At 41.3% G+C, this 17,680-nt stretch overlaps 1 protein-coding gene across 1 annotated transcript in view; it reads right to left on the bottom strand.

The window, feature by feature from the left end:
• The window catches only part of CSMD3 (CUB and Sushi multiple domains 3), a 3,006,114-nt gene that overhangs the window by 1,327,575 nt on the left and 1,660,859 nt on the right, over positions 1 to 17,680 (bottom strand). The window contains exon 18 of the mRNA XM_078686868.1: positions 632 to 819. Within this exon, the coding sequence (XP_078542994.1) occupies positions 632 to 819 (188 nt within the window). The remainder of the gene's footprint in view (positions 1 to 631; positions 820 to 17,680) is intronic.

The raw sequence follows: 17,680 nt of genomic DNA, 5'->3' as shown, positions 1-17,680 counted from the left end.
ACTTGTGAAAACTGTATTTTGCAAAACTATGAAGCATTCAGCTGCCATTTTATCTAAATAACTATAAATGACCAAAGAGACAAACTATCTCAATGTAGATTACATCTGTATTGCTGATGAGCAACAAAATGCAGGCAACGTGTGTTTCATAAGGGCTTTCTTTGTTTTAACTAATATTAAAATTCAAACCGTAAGGGGTTCACATGACTACTCTCCGACAAACGAGTGTGACACGAAGTGACAACCATTTCTGAAATGAAAAAGGCCTTAAAATGTTACAGCCAATTATTACTGGAACTTAAACGGACGTCAAGACTATTGAAAATATAGAACATCGTCCAAGACGTTTACATTTTAGGGTAAATAATATTTTTGGGTATCACAAGAGTTTTAATATTACCTAATAATCGAGTATATTATTATTTTATAAGAGATTTTTGTAGACACTCAAATGTAAAATGAATAACTAACCACTGCATTATGGAAAATTGCTGCTGAGTAAAAGCTGTTCATTCAAACACCACAGTTCTACAGGCATAGCTATTTACATCCTGGTTTCTCACTAAGACAGAATATTTAAAATTCAAAACAGCAGGTATTTTTTTGAAAGTCACAAGAGGCAAATACTCACTCTCATAATGGATTTTAAATCCTCCATTGGAGCGGCTGTTATCAGTGGTAAAGAGGAGATAGAGAAAATTGATGCTGCTGAACAGAAATTGTGGGACCTGAGTTCCATTGTAAGATCCCAAGAGAGGGGACAATAGATTTGGCCCATCGTGAACTTCCAAGACATCATAATTTAATTCTGTCTGAAATCTAAAGTCGGAGAAAAAGATGATTAATCATACAGAAAAAAGATCATCAAGCAGATTTCAAAAATCTTAAATTCAAGAGACAGATCCCAGCATACAGTGGTAGCCAGTAGCATGATTTTCTCATTCCAAGTGTTAAACAATGGGGAACTTTTAGCAAATTCTTACTTTGCATCTATCACAGTTAAAGCAGAAGTCTGTTCAAAATGAGTGTCTTCAATAGTCAGTTTCATACATGAGTCTGCCGTTGAACAAACATCAAATCATTAACCCATTCGGCTTTAGAAATGTATTGTCGATATTGGATAAATGATATTGCAGATAGATTTACTGAACTCCTAAAGGATTAAAATAGAAACATTTGTAGCATGGAACTACGATTTTTGGGGATTTTCGTTTTGAAGAGAACATTAATATTTTACAATCTGTATTCTAAAACAGTTAGATATTACAATACAATGGTAACTTCTTGAATTATTTGTTGCGGAAAATAGTCCAGTGCAGATTAGCGGAAGCACATTTTGTGCACCAAGTGATATGGCACAAAACAGGAACAGATAAAGGATTACTTTTCAACTCAAAGGTATGTATCCAGCATACAATATGACCCCATATTGAAAGGAAAACCAATTTGTTTCAGGGCCATATCATGAAACCCTAGAAAGGAGCTCTGCATCCGTTTTTGAAGAAATGATACTGTGTACAACACTTGGACTTTCTCAATGGCTCCAAGAGCAGTAGCACTTGACATCAAAAGTCAGAAATGTGTTGCAACGACTACCACTCAATTTTTACAATATGTGACATTTACATGCGTTAGCTCACAGTTAGCAAGTTAGTGCCTGTTGTAGACAGACTGGTCTGAGCCAGGGGATGAAGTGTCCAATCTAAGCACTGGTATGGATGACACAAGCCTACATATACAAGCCTATATATGTGCCTTTTGAAGTCTTTTGTGTCAATTTTGCAGTTGATGGTTATAGACTGCAACACAACAACATACGCCAACATTCTCTCAATAAAGCATTTTCAAATGCAGATTTATCTATTTAGAAAATTGATGTACAGTTTTCTTCACATCATTTGTCCATTAGGCACTCACACAAGCTAAACTGAGTATCACAATACTATTGATTTAATTGTTGAACTTGCTCTCTTCTTTTCCTCTGTAATATGTCCTCTGTTTTAAAAGACATTTAACGAAGTCCAACCTGCAGTACTGACATTTATGGATGATAAATCAAGAAAAATGTCTCACATAGTTGATTATATTCCCTACCTTCTCAGCAGGTAACCTCTATAAATTTCCGTGGAACATTTCTGTTTAGGTTTGCCTATTTGATGTTGAACTGAGACTGAATTTGCTATCAACATAAAGCGCTCTATTGGAATATGAGCAATGAGTTAAGAGGAAACAGTAAGCGTTTGTGTACATGAAGTGGGAATTTACACATTGAAGAACACCACGTTTCACCATTGTATCACATTTCAAATATTTACAATTTAAGGCAATGAGAGATTAAATAATTTGGCAAAACTCAGAACATTTTCACTGAAATTAAGAATCTAGGATTGGAACCTAGGACTACAGATTCAAAAGCCGCACTTCATATTTGTAAAGCGCATCTGCTCATAATGCACCTGATTGTTCAAATCCATTTGCTCATGAAAGTCAAATTTACATGCTCAAACATGTTGTACTTCTAGATCCAGGTGTTTGTGGTGATAACATGGGAGTCAGTTTAGGAGATAAACACGTCTTTAATGGTAAAGACAGGGCTCACGCCAGCCACAGCATCAACTGACGCCGATGGAATCCACGCGCACAGAAGACACAGAAACAGAACACTAAGAGAAGGTCCAGGAAGCACTGCTTAGGGCAAGTGCCCCATACAACACCCCCCTCCCTTCTACTCAAAAGACAAAGAAAACGAACACCCAAAAAATAAATAAACCCTCAACATAATGAGAACAGAAGATATGAAAAATCATGACTGAACAAAATCCTCCAAATAACAAGGAGCCCTTCTCAAACGAGGAGGTCGGGAAACAACCCCATCACTGTCAGATGGAAGATCAGAAATAAAGGAACAAGAGTCATCCCCTAAACCCCTCTCTCTTCTAATCACAGAACCAGGAGACGAGAATTCTGCATCACTCATCAACATAAAACCATTTAAATGTACATCAGAATTGACAGTGGCAGGTTTCCGTGTGATCGGATTCATAACATCACACCTGCGATACAAAGCAATCTTACGTTTGTTCCACTTGTTACCATTGTCCAGAAGCACATAGGTGTCAAAAACCTGCTTGACCCTAAAGGGACCCCAGAACTTTGATAACCCTTTACAAGGTCTTCCATGCCGCATTTTGACCCAATCTCCTGCACGCACACCCCCAAGGATGAGTTTGTCTCTTGCCACCTGGAAGTTTTGCGACTTGGGAGAAGCCAACCAAGATGGAAGAAGTTTGGTACCAGGTTTCCTTCCACGCATCCTTTCAAAAGGTGTAACACCGGTGACAGAATTGACAGTGGTGCGGTGAGTCCAAACCATCTCACTAACCATGATACGCACATCCTTACCACTCTGAACAGCCATGCCTATGGTCCCTTTCACCATCCAGTTGGCACGTTCCACAATGCCATTTGCTTGAGGATTATAGAGAGCCGTACGATGATGAACAATACCATTCTTAGCCAAAAAATATTTCATTCCATGTGAAACTAGTTGGGTACCATTATCCGTGATCAGTGTATGAGGAAGACACTCTTCATGGAAAATAGTTCTCAACTGCTTAATGGTACTTTTTGTGGTTATGTCAGACATGAAATTGACAATAAGCCACTTTGAAAAAACATAAACTAACACCAAAGCATTTCTCAAACTCTCCTCCACACAATGCATGGGCCCAATGAAATCCAAACAAACTGAACTCCAAGGAACGCCAGGATCCTCAATGTGACATGGAGGGATTTGGCAGCTAGTCTTGAGTCTTTTCTCACTCTCTCTGCAAACATCACACCGTGTCACCCAAGAAGTGATTTCTTCATCCATGCCAGGCCACCAGAAATCCTCATGGACCCTTTTCTTAGTTAATGTTTGACCAAGGTGGCCTTCATGTGCCAACCCAATAATCTTGGGTCTTAAACCCTCAGGAGGCACAAACTTATCATTCCTTAAATGAACATTTGCGCCACTCATGCTCATCTCGTCTAATACCTTTACATACGGTCTCACTGAAGGTGCCAAAGTGCTCTCTCTACGTTCCCCTTGAATCAACATTTTTTCACACACTTAAGGGTATCATCCATTTCTATAAAATGACACCAATCCGCAGATGAGAACACCGAAGAAACACACTCCTCAACATCACACAAAGTGGCCATGGCACCATTCGAATCCTTACTAAGCTCTGGACTGATACCATGAGAAGATCTAAGAGACAAACGAGACAAACAATCGGCTTGGGCATTCTTCCATCCAGGAATGTGAGAGGCCGTGTACCTATATTCTTGCAGTCTAGAAGCATGCCTGGCTAATCTGGCCGAACCTTTACCTGCACCACCCGGACTGAGTATCTTGATCAAAGGTTTGTGATCCATGCAAATACAGAATTCAGCACCCCACAAAAAGGTTCTGAAGTGTTCTACCAACCAGGCAGCAGCCAGAGCCTCCCGTGCAATTACTGAATAATTGCATTCGTACTCAGACAGAGAACGTGAGGCAAATGCCACGGTTCTCTCACCACTCACATGGACCTGGGTGAGCACTGCGCCCAGTCCACTCGCACTAGCATCTACCGTCAAACATTTCTTCAAAAGTGTATCAAAAGGGGCTAAGACGTTGGCATATCAGATGTCCTTTCTTATGAGATCAAATGCTCTCTGCTGGGCGCCTTTCCAAACAAACGAACACCCCTTCCTCAATAGAATCCTAAGAGCTTCAATCTTGGATGCAAATCCTCTCACAAACTTCGAATAGTACTCTATCAATCCCATTAAAGACCTCAATTGATCTTTGTACAACAGATACTGGGCACACGTTTTTACATCAACATTATAGATACTATTCAGGTATTTGCAAGTAAGGTGACACGGGTGGTTCAAAATCAGTTGTTTATATAGATGGAATTCTTCATATACGCAAAAACAACACCAGCCGACACGTGCTTCGTCAACAGGACCAAGCCTTTGACTCTTCAGGGCCGTAAATTACATAATCAGAAAGGAATGTATACATTTATAAAATATTGACATTATAGCATGGGTGAGTAACGAAGCGATAACCAGGAGAGTGAAAAGGAGGGTGACTTGACACAACACCGCAAAATTTGTTTGCTATAATGTGGATACCCTAGTGGTGCATGTGGGATCATGGATATGTTTGAAGGTTGTGGCGGAGCACGATCTAACCGTAGATCTGTCTCATGTGAAAGATGATAGAAAAAGAAAAGAAATGAGCAGTGAGAGTTGTTGAAATGGTTGACCAAAATGTTTACGCAACATAGTCTTGCACGGAAAAGTACAAGCGAAAATATATATTAGACCTGGTGGTAAGCACTTTTCAGATCAAGTTTAGAAAAGTACTTACCACCTTTTAACAAAAGTAATAATTTGTTAATGTTTGGGGGGGGAAATGCGTCTTTAACCACATGCTGATTCAAACTGCGAAGGTCCACACAAAACCTGAGCTTGCCATCACTCTTCTTCGTTATGGCGACCGGAGACCCACTTGGAGGCCTCTACAGGTTCAATAACTCCTTCCGCAAGCATATCATTCAGCATTTTCTTAACATCATCCCTAACCACAACCGGGACCCTCCTCAATTTGTGTTTCACTGGAATAGTTCCCTCTTGTAACACTATGATATGGGTATAACCCTTGAGGACACCCAATTTCTTTTTGAGCACATCATCCATTTCTGCAAGAATACTCTCTGTGACAGACTCATCAGGCACACACAAGACTTGACCAGGAGCATGTGGGTCAATCACAATATGAAGGTCAAATTGATGACACCAACCTAAAATAGGTGGGCCATCTTCTGCTACATAGATTTTCCCTTGAACCTGTCTAGACTTGAAAACAATAGTAGCAGTAAAACAAACTAGTACAAATATTCTCTCCCCTTGATAACCCCTTGGATCAATGTCTTTGGGGAGGAGAGATACTTAGGGCCACTCCTTCTCCTACATCCGTTTAGAGACATGGCACTCCTGTGACACCTGTCTTTAACATTAAAGACGTGTATATCTCCTAAACTGACTCCCGTGTTATCACCATATTTTGACAACAAGGATGGGATCCACTCGCACAGAAGACACAGAAACAGAACCCCAGGAGAAGGTCCAAGAAGTACTGCTAAAGGCAAGTGCCACATTACAACAGTGTTCATACTTGATTTTTCGGTCAATAGGCAAAAAAGGGGCTTCCAGTACACACGAATATAGGGCAGACTAGCAGGGGAAACACAGTCAATTAAGAACACGAAACAGTCTAGCCCTACTACTGGATGACCAAGGCTCAGTTAGAGTCCTATAATACAATTAGCAGTAATAAACTCACTGAGACCCAAAACAACATGGACTAAATCAACAACGATTCATTATCCAAAAATATATTCATATTTTATTTCATTTTTTCAAATAAGATATCCATCATCATTTTATGCAAAACATAATACAATCAAAGGATCCATCACGAGAATACTACAATCAAAGATAATTTGAACAATGTCCCAAAAAACCCAATCACTCATGAAATAAAATATGAATATATTTTTGGATAATGAATCGTTGTTGATTTAGTCCATGTTGTTTTGGGTCTCAGTGAGTTTATTACTGCTAATTGTATTATAGGACTCTAACTGAGGCTTGGTCATCCAGTAGAAGGGCTAGACTGTTTCGTGTTCTTAACATACTTGATTTTTCCACAGGATGGTACAATACATAATCCAGGAGAAAATCCTTCTCCAGCGATGGTAAAAAACCTGTGAATGCAAATAATTGTAGGAATTTAAAACAGTCTCTGAACCACGCCCATGCTGGAATTGGTTAGTGGTAAGTGACTGAGTCTGGGGCTGTGCTCTATATAAGTGCAGCTGGCATATCAGCCACAGGGTTTGCCCCTGTCAAGGAAAGGAGTAAGTCCAATTCCAGGGTAGGAAACTACTTAGAACACATCCAGAGCTGGTGGTGCAGGGGAAGTGGTTGATTAAAGGGGAAAACTATTTTCCCTGTATGTGTATGAATGTCATATTTGTGTAGTGCACACATAGCCAACAGGCAGTGAAGCACTGGATAATGTCAGAGGCAAAGATACAGTCAACAAGTGATGGGAGAGATAGGTAGGTTCAGAGAGGAGAAGTGGGCTGGTACCTCATTGCAATGTAGTCCTCTTTACAGGGGTGAATCCTCACCTCTTTCCTAAATTGGAACAGAGTTGGGCAGTCCTTATGGACACATGGATGTTACTCTACAACAAGGATGTATGGATGGAGAAGCCCTGTTCTCTTCTGTTCCTTTTGTTCACTTTTTTGCATCCAGTCTGATGGTGTCCTGCTTACCGGTGTACCAAGATCCACCAAGACGGTGAGTTTGTCAACCAGCTATTCAGCTATGCAAGTGAGCTGGTCATGATAACTTTCTAAACGATGCAGTCGGTTTTGAAGGTGAGAGACAGTGGATTGCCCCATTGTGGAGGTAATGTGGTTCCAAATCTTCAGACCTTGCATAGGCAGCACGGTGTGAAGCGTACATGGTATCCTTAAAGAAGGCCAGTGTGGATTTTGGTAGGCCATTGGAAAGGGTGTTGTCGCCATTCATGAGCAGAGTTATGAGGACCTGAACAGTAGCTCTGATGACTTTCTTAAGTAAAGGGATTTGGTACCAGAATTGAGTGTAAGGTTGCTATTGAGGAACTCTCACTTTGGAGAAAAACAATGCTATTGTGCAAAAGCAATGGCATTTCTCCATGTGCAATTTTATACTTTGTGCAACTTGGCACAAAGAAATATCTCCTTAAAGTCTCGAAGGCAGATTGACAGACAGTTTCCAAGTGTACACCTAGAGTTCTGCAAATTTACTTTGTGAATTGCTTACATTTGGAAATCTACACCCAGGCCAGTTTCTAAACCAAGGTGTGCAAAATTATTATTTGGCTTGTTTGCGCACCGAGTCTAGTGTGTTTCACTAATGGTCGTAAAAAATAATTTAAGCTATCCTACCATACTTGTGCACGCATTCGTTATGCATAGTGCTTTATGCATTAAATGCTGCTACATGATGATGCATAATCTGCGTATGACACCGAACCATGTCTCAAACAAAATCATTTTCCAACCATACAAAGCAAATGGAGTTGAGATTTTTTTGGCCAACCACAAAGCTCTTTTGGGACCCTACCAAATGGGAAAAGTGCTATGGAAGTGCTACAATGCAATACAATACTAAGAGTTCATGGATAGAAATACAGATATTTGTAATGGGCATGGGTTCATTTTTAAAATATACAGAGTTGATGTCATTATCATGCATTAATGTTGAGGACAGATCCTCGAAAGCTTAGGTAAGAGGTTATACTGTGGGGAGATCAGTGATTCTGATGCATTGTGTGCCATTGTGGCGATGTGATAACCGTAACCTTTATTCACATTGAAGCTTGCAAAGCGGCTCTTGCTGAGAGAAATCCATTTAGTTAAACAGGCCCTACAAGAGCCTTTCTGTTACAGTAATAACATTTTAGTGCTTCATTTATCATCCGACAGTGCTAAATTGGTGGCATCAACTGCTGAGTCAGTACTTTGGGGACACAATCATTTACCAGTGATGGTCATTTATCACATTACAATACAGTATGCCAAGTATCTCCAAGTAAAGACTAGAAAATGCGCCTGGGCAATGAAGGGACTACTTCAGCCAGAAGCAGCCTCCTAATAGGAGCTTGTAGTGTAATGAAGAGCAATAAACGTGGAGCAATGCAATCACTGTAGTGAAAACATAATTCAGCCAAATGTTTCTGGCACATCAACGAATAATTTGCAACATGCCATTCAGACTTGAAATACTAGTGTAAGCATGACAGGGAAATGATGAGCTTATTGTGCACAATATATATGTGCAAAACAAAGAGAATGCCGACTGCCTCTCATACAGAGAATGAGAATGGTCAGCAGCCCTCCATTTGAATACATTTGACCATCAGATAATACAATGTGTGCATTATGGAAAAACTGAAACATTTTTACTTGCGCAAAGTGTAACTAAATATTCCCTGACTCTAAATGGCAAAGCCCATTCCTGATAAAGGGCAACGAATGCTGGAGTATTCATCTGGTTTAGTGGCCTGAAGACTGGTGTGCATGGAGGGAAAGCACACAAGACCAAAAAAACACAGACCAGCAATTGGTGCTACCGCAAACCCCCCTCCAACCAAACTGTATCAAAGGGTGCAATGAAAGGAGCATCGCTACATTCAAAAGAAGCACAGGACATGCTAGCAATTGATCGGACCAATCCGACCATACCTGGGTGGTAATTTAATGGCCAGGTGTGGCACCATCAGCATCTTTTGAGGTTTAGAGGGGAACTCCTACACCTCCCCGGGCAATCACCTAGGAGAGACATGCTGGGAACAGCGCCATTGATAGTCAAAGATCACCCCGCCTACAACAGAAAAGGAAAGCCAGAGACAGTGCTATGGGAGTCCAATGGATGCAGAAAGCAGTAATACTGCATTGGGGACACATTTAGAGGTGATTACTAACACCATACGCAGGACCTGGCATCCTTGGCATGGTTCTCCTTGACATTTTCCCTCCTGGCCTCCTGTTTTTCTGACTTCATTTTTGCTGACTTTAGGATTCTAGGCACTTTACCACTGATAACCAGTGCTAAAGTGCATATGCCCTGTACTCTAAACATGGTAACATTGACTTATCCACAATTTGCATATTTAATGTACTTATAAATCTCTGGTAGAGTGCATTATATGTGCCCAGGGCCTGTAAATTAAATACTACTAGTGAGTCTGCAGCACTGATTGTGCCACCCACTCAGTAGCCCTGTAAACATGGCTCAGGCCTGCCATTTCAGAGCATATGTGTGCAGTTTTAAACTGTAATTTTGACCTAGCAAGTTAACCTACATGCCAGGCCCAAACCTTCCTTTTTTTACATATACGCCACCACTAATGTAGGCCCTAAGCAGTCTCATGAGCAGTGTGCAGTGTATTTAAAAGGTAGGAGATGTACTTTTGAGTTTTACATGACCTGGTAGTGAACAATTGCTAAATTCATTTTTCACCACTGCAAGGCCCATCTCTTCCATAGGTTAACATGGGGATTGCCTTAAAACATCTATTAGGTGTAATTTCCCATTGGGAGCAGATTGAAATTTGGAGTTTGGTGTTTTAGGACTAACAATTTAAGTTGCGAGTCTGAAAATGCCAATTATAAAAAGTTACTAAACAACAGAAAGAAGTGCCAATACTGATCCACTATTTATCTTCTCATTCTAACGCCCAAAACTAAGAAATTTTATCAAAGATGGGGAAAGCTATTCAATAGCTCTTTATTTTACATAATCATTTCAAAATGCATATGATTCAAATGTCAACATACATTGTTTGAAGGACAAAACATTTCAATACCAAATGGAAAAATAGAAAAATCGGACACAAAACAGATAAAATCAACCAAGCATTCTGACTTCAATCATATCGCAGTCGTACCTCAATCATTCATACATGCATACATATCACAATACTTGGCCCGATTAAGTACAAATAAACAAGCGGGCCAGGTATTAGGTCTGCTAAATAAATGCGAAAATATTTACAGTGAATTGTAAAGTAAACTTATTCTTGTTTTAGTTTAAATCAACAAACATCATGGCAATTTAAGTAAACATTAGGTGGAAATCAATGACAAATTCAAAGCGGCTAGTGTGCCAGTTTGTTCACACCAGGGCAAAACCAAAGCAAGCAGACGCTAAGCGTGGAAGGGCCTACGTGTTTCGAATCCCTGGGGGTAGAGGGGGATTCTCATCAGGGCCAGGTCGCTCTGGGAAAAAAGAAAAGTGAAACTATATGTACATTTGTTTTAAATTGGGGAAAGCGAATCTAGCGAGCACTACAACACCCAGAAGCACCTCCTCTTACCAAGTGAAAGATGTCCAGAGATCAGAGAATACGAGTCACCTGTGTTCACAACATACAAAAAAGAAATAGAAAGGTGTGTTTGAGTAAAGTTTCTCTTGTTAATATGCCAGTATCTGAACCAGGGCATATAGAATGGTTTACCTCAGATGTCAGTGACGGTGTGTCCAAATGTTTAGCTCATGGGCAGGAACGTGTCTGGGCAGCCTGGAAAAAGCGCATGTGATTTAGTGCCTATACTTTATTATAAAGCGCACTGTGAATAGAGTGGAATGGCTGATTTCTTACCGGAAATTTGTTCGGGTTGTGCAGAGAGGAGGGGGTCTTGTTTTATGGTCACGGCGTGGTTTTCTTATAGCCTCTCTGGAAAATGAGGGGGGAGGGAGAAAGCGTGTGAGCACACAGATACCGGGCTGATGTTTAAATAAAATTGAGGGTTGTGACCGCGGCTCGTGCTCACCAGCTCGTAAAATCCTGGTTTCCATGGCTGAGTCCTCTCGGCGTCTGTGGTGGCGCTAGAAACAAATAAGAACCGATCTACACGGGCATTTTCTGCTAAAACATCTTCGAGAGGGCACCATCCCAGGAGGACTCCAGATAAAAAATATTCCTGTTATATTCACGGAGGACCCCTTATTCAAGAAGGGCTTTAGTTTCATTTAAACTAAGTGCAGTAGGGACCTTATGGTCCTGACAATTGAAACTGCAGCCAGGATTTCCAAAAGCGAACTGGAAGAAATTATTAAGTTAGAGGAAGAAATAAGTAACATGAAATAAGTAACAACCAAACGATTACGGATGCAAAGTCTCTACTAGAAAAAGTAGAAAAAGAAATCCAGGAATTTAAGGATTACACCATTATACAAAAATCAAATCAATTTGAGAAAGACCAAAAAATCTTTTCTATTGAAAACGTGTATCCTTTCCTCCAACCGGACTTCTACACAAAAACTGACTCTAGACGCTACCTCTCAGACAATCGAGGACGATCCCGCAATAAGTTTATTACATTTTCGGATACTTCTTCCTCAGGGGAAGAAAGTGACACCAACAACAGTAGACAAAGTAGGAACTGAAAATGGAACCAGACACAACAGCCTCAGGGACAATCTTCAAATTCTTTTTTAGGAAGAGGCCAAACGAGTTCGAGAGGAAAACAAAGATACAACCAACCAAGGGAGATGACCACTCCCCGCCAACACTACAAAAACTAGCGGTATCCCCAATTTTCAATCTCTCAAATAGAACCCTAACATCAGCCGAAGAAAGTATTTTGTCGAAAGGATTGTCTTTTGTACCATCCAAAAAAACAGACTTTGTCAAAATGAAAACTGAATTCATAGAATTCTGCCGTAAACTGCGCCTCACTATGTTCTGCTCAGCAAATCCCACCCCAATGCCATCTGAAGTTACAGGACTGAGAAAAAAATCCACCTTTTGCCCACCGGGAAACAAAGTACCAAAGGAAATTATAACTTTTGAAAGGACAGTCCTGTCTGCCATTTCGGAGATGGAGAAACAAAAAAGTTCGTGAAATTCAATATCTCTAAAGATGAAACGAAGGCCTTAACAACCTTAAGAAACGACAACACAGTAACAATCAAGCAAGCTGACAAAGGCGGCTCAATTGTCATTTGGGACACCAATGATTATAATACAGAAGTTTTGAGGCAATTAGACAACAACACTTGTTACCGCAAAATTGGCAAGGATCCCACCTTAGAATTCCAAAATCTTTTATTTACCATCTTGAAAGAAGGATTCGAAGAAGGATTCCTAGGCCCGAAAGAACTGGAATATTTACAGAATAAACACCCTAAAATACCATTGTTCTACATCTTACCCAAAGTCCATAAACACCAGACCAAGCCACCAGGGAGGCCTATTGTGGCCGGATGTGATTCTTTGCTTGAGTCAATAGCAAAGTACGTTGATTGCTTCCTAAAACAATTCATGGACTGTGTGGTGTCGTACTTAAAAGATACAACAGATTTTATTAATAAATTGGAAAGTGCCGAATTCGACAGAGACAATGACTTGCTAGTCACTCTAGATGTTACACAACTTTACACGCAAATACCTCAAGACGAAGCTGTGGCAGTACTGGAATACTTTCTGGATTCAAGACCTAGACCGGTCCAGGTACCAACTAAATTCCTAGTGGAGTTAGCCACGTTTGCTCTAAAAAAGAATTATTTCAGCTTTGGAAATGAATTTTACCTTCAAGTAAAGGGAGTCGCCATGGGGTGTCCCTTTGCCCCAGAGCTGGCAGTACTGTTCATGTCGCTCTATGAAGATACTTACGTCCACAATAACAATCCTTACAGTGAATACATAGCCACATGGTGGCGCTTCATAGACGACGTCTTCATGATCTGGACTGGCGGAGAAGAAATTTTAACATCTTTCTTCAATTGGCTCAATACAAGAACCGCGGATATACAATTCAGTATATCACATTTGGCAACTAAAATCTCATTCCTGGATGTAGAAGTTTTTCCATCTAATGGTAAATTGGCAACATCTTTATTCACGAAGCCTACAGATCGCAACAAAGCATTATTTTTCACCAGCAACCACCCAAGAAGTTTAAAAGAAAACCTGCCATTTGGCCAATTTCTACGTATTCGTAGGAATTGCTCATCCAATGTGGACTATAAATTGCATGCAGAAAATCTGGTGTCCAAATTGTGTGATCGCTGTTATCCCAAAAAATTGGTCCGCAACTCAATGAAGAGGGCAAGATGGACACCGAGGGAGAGCCTCCTTGAACGGAAAACAAAATCTGAGCTCAAGCGGCAGGTGTGTGTGACTACCTATTGTCCCAATGCGAACAACCTCAAAAAAATTATCGGACAAAATTGGCATCTAATTTAAAACTTGAATGAAAGTCTACACGCACCCCCACTGTTCACCTTTAAAAGGCAGAATGGTGTTGCCAATCATATAATAAGAGCTGGAATGAAAAAAGAAGAACAACCATCCCTAAGACGAATGATGGGACTTGCGCCCATTGTCGGCCACCACAAATGTGGCACATGTCTATGTTGCGACCTGACTGTAGAAGGATCTTTATTTCAACATCGAGGCATTTCATGGAAACATGAAAGCTTTAGTAATTGTAAGTCCAAGTACATAGTTTACGGAATTGTTTGCCCGTGCGGACTACTATATATTGGAAAGACCAACCAAGAAATCCGCCAACGAATTTCCCAACACAAATCCAGAATTAAAAATGGAGTTGAAACTGCACCCCTGGTGAACCACTGGATACGTTGCAAACATCGCATAAACAATGTGAAATTTACTGTCATCTCACGCATTGAAAAAGATCAACGCGGTGGAGATTTGGATCAAAAACTCTCAAGAAGGGAGGCGTACTTGATTGTCAAGTTCGATACAGCAGTCAAAGGGCTTAATGAATTATCAGAGATATACAAATTGTAAGCAGCCAGCGCCTGGCTCCCATGAATTCATATGTCCCTCCACCTATCCAGTTTGGACGTGTACTTAACACAAGTACAATTCTACGTGGACCTGCACAGGCGCCCAAGATGTATGCGCGATAAACACAATTTATCGTGTACCATTTAACCTGGCATTATATTAATAAACCGGGCTGCGACACCTGGCCCACACGTGCGCAATTAGACCGCAGAAATAGAGTAGGTGCCGTGATTATATCTATAATGATTAGGTCCCACAATGCATGCGCCAAAAGTAGCATCTCCGTTAAACATGAGTCACCCCAGCCCACTTGACACTCCGCACGCATGCGCGAGGAACTAGCGCCACCACAGACGCCGAAAGGACTCAGCCATGGAAACCAGGATTTTACGAGCTGGTGAGCACGAGCCGCGGTCACAACCCTCAATTTTATTTAAACATCAGCCCGGTATCTGTGTGCTCACACGCTTTCTCCCTCCCCCCTCATTTTCCAGAGAGGCTATAAGAAAACCACGCCGTGACCATAAAACAAGACCCCCTCCTCTCTGCACAACCCGAACAAATTTCCGGTAAGAAATCCGCCATTCCACTCTATTCACAGTGCGCTTTATAATAAAGTATAGGCACTAAATCACATGCGCTTTTTCCAGGCTGCCCAGACACGTTCCTGCCCATGAGCTAAACATTTGGACACACCGTCACTGACATCTGAGGTAAACCATTCTATATGCCCTGGTTCAGATACTGGCATGTTAACAAGAGAAACTTTACTCAAACACACCTTTCTATTTCTTTTTTGTATGTTGTGAACACAGGTGACACGTATTCTCTGATCTCTGGACATCTTTCACTTGGTAAGAGGAGGTGCTTCTGGGTGTTGTAGTGCTCGCTAGATTCGCTTTCCCCAATTTAAAACAAATGTACATATAGTTTCACTTTTCTTTTTTCCCAGAGCGACCTGGCCCTGATGAGAATCCCCCCCTACCCCCAGGGATTCGAAACGCGTAGGCCCTTCCACGCTTAGCGTCTGCTTGCTTTGGTTTTGCCCTGGTGTGAACAAACTGGCACACTAGCCGCTTTGAATTGGTCATTGATTATTTCCACCTAATGTTTACTTAAATTGCCATGATGTTTGTTGATTTAAACTAAAACAAGAATAAGTTTACTTTACAATTCACTGTAAATATTTTCGCATTTATTTAGCAGACCTAATACCTGGCCCGCTTGTTTATTTGTACTTAATCGGGCCAAGTATTGTGATATGTATGCATGTATGAATGATTGAGGTACGACTGCGATATGATTGAAGTCAGAATGCTTGGTTGATTTTATCTGTTTTGTGTCCAATTTTTCTATTTTTCCATTTGGTATTGAAATGTTTTGTCCTTCAAACAATGTATGTTGACACTTGAATTATATGCTTTTTGAAATGATTATGTAAAATAAAGAGCTATTGAATAGCTTTCCCCATCTTTGATAAAATTTCTTAGTTTTGGGCGTTAGAATGAGAAGATAAATAGTGGATCAGTATTGGCACTTCTTTCTGTTGTTTAGTTATTCTAGCTCAGCCTTACTGATTAGAGCCAACCCCAGTTGTTTTGAATTATAAAAAGTTGGCATTTTCTTACATTAACTATTCTGTGCATCTGCCTGTCTCTAAATACACGTCGGGGTTAGGGTGAAAGCTGGGCTTTGTGCATTCCCTCTAAATAGTCACACAAAGGAAGCTGGGGTGTAACATTTGCATCCGGATGGACCATCTCAAGGCTCTTTGGCCTTCCTGAGGTAGATTAGGAGGGAGGAGCTGACACTTGCACCTGAATAGGGCTGTACCTGTCCCCACACAAAGAGTTGCATACCTCCCTGTAATGTGTCTAGAGCCAGGACAGGATAGACAGGGAACGTGTGATCTTCAAAGGCCTCTTTGATGTCACCCCCACTTCAAAGACATATTTTGGTGTAAGTACTGGACCCCTGACACCACCACATCAGAACTATACTGGAACCAAGGACATTCTGCCTGGAAGAAGAGCTGCTCTGCTGCACGAGGGACTGTCACATAGCTACCTGCATTGCAGTGTTGGCCTGCTGCTTGCTGTTTGCTGTGCTGCACAAGGGACTGCCACTTTGCTACCTTCTCTGCTGTATTGGCCTACTGCCTGCTGCTTCTTGCCTGGAAGTGAGAGGGACTGGTACAGCTCTCAACATCATTTAATCTGAGTTTCCCAAGGGCTTGTTGGCTTGCCTCCTGTTCTCTGAAGTCTCATGGTCACAAAAGACTTCTTGCAAATCTGCTGGTGCTGCTAGACTCTGCAATCTTTGAGTTTTGCCCTTGCCTGAGGTGCCCCCTCCAGCCTTGGGCCCCAGAAGTGGGTTTCCTGCACTACAGCCCCTTTAAAGGAAGCTTTGGTGCTCTTCACGACCACGAATGGGCCCATTTGGTTCAGAAACCGCATTTCTCACTCGAAGGATCAGCATGAGCGGGCGAAAGATCATCTCTTTGCACAGCATCCTCTCTGCTCGAGACCACAAAGTCCCAGCCCATTTGTCTGTGATGCCTGGCAGCTCTCCACACCCCAAGGACCACCACCATCGATACTCACCGTGCTCCCACCGAACCATTTACCCCTGAATGGGATGCGTGGCTCAACTTGAGAAGGTGACACTTCAGCGAGACCTGTTTGAAATTGTATTCGATCTGCGCTCCATCGTGATCGGCTTGGATTTTCAGATTTGGCCCGGTCTAGCATGACCTCAAGTAACTCTTTAGCGCTATTGACTTCTAAGCCCTGTTTTTGGATGTAATCTTTAAAAATTCATATCTCGACTTCTACTGATTGGATTTATGTCCTTTTGGTTTTGTTTTAATCAGATACATATTCTCCATTCTAAAAGGTATGGAATCTTTTTGTGGTGTTGGGCCACAGGTATTGCTAGTGGGTCAGGAGGGTGCAAGGAATCATAAACAGCAGGTGTAGGTGAGCGTGCAAGCAACCTCTGTTGAAACCACTGCCTTCAGGTGGGTTTTGGTAACACTGTGAACCCATTTGGAGCTTTGGTGGCATTATCAGGAGTAAGTGAAATGTTGGGGTTGAACCCAGCACTGTCAGGCCAGCGCACTAGCACATAACCAATGGTGTCATCCAGGCACTCCCCAATGGAGACTAAGTTTACATGGTTTGCCAGTTTATTTCCCTTGGCAGTAAAGAAGCAAATAATTCCTAATCATATTTTATTATTGTAGGTGCAACTAGAGGG

The sequence above is a fragment of the Lissotriton helveticus genome, chromosome 4_1, assembly GCF_964261635.1.
Source record: "Lissotriton helveticus chromosome 4_1, aLisHel1.1, whole genome shotgun sequence".
NCBI classification, from domain to species: Eukaryota; Metazoa; Chordata; class Amphibia; order Caudata; family Salamandridae; genus Lissotriton; species Lissotriton helveticus.
The sequence above is the reverse complement of the archived record's forward strand: the minus strand, read 5'-3'. Positions and strand labels throughout refer to the sequence as shown.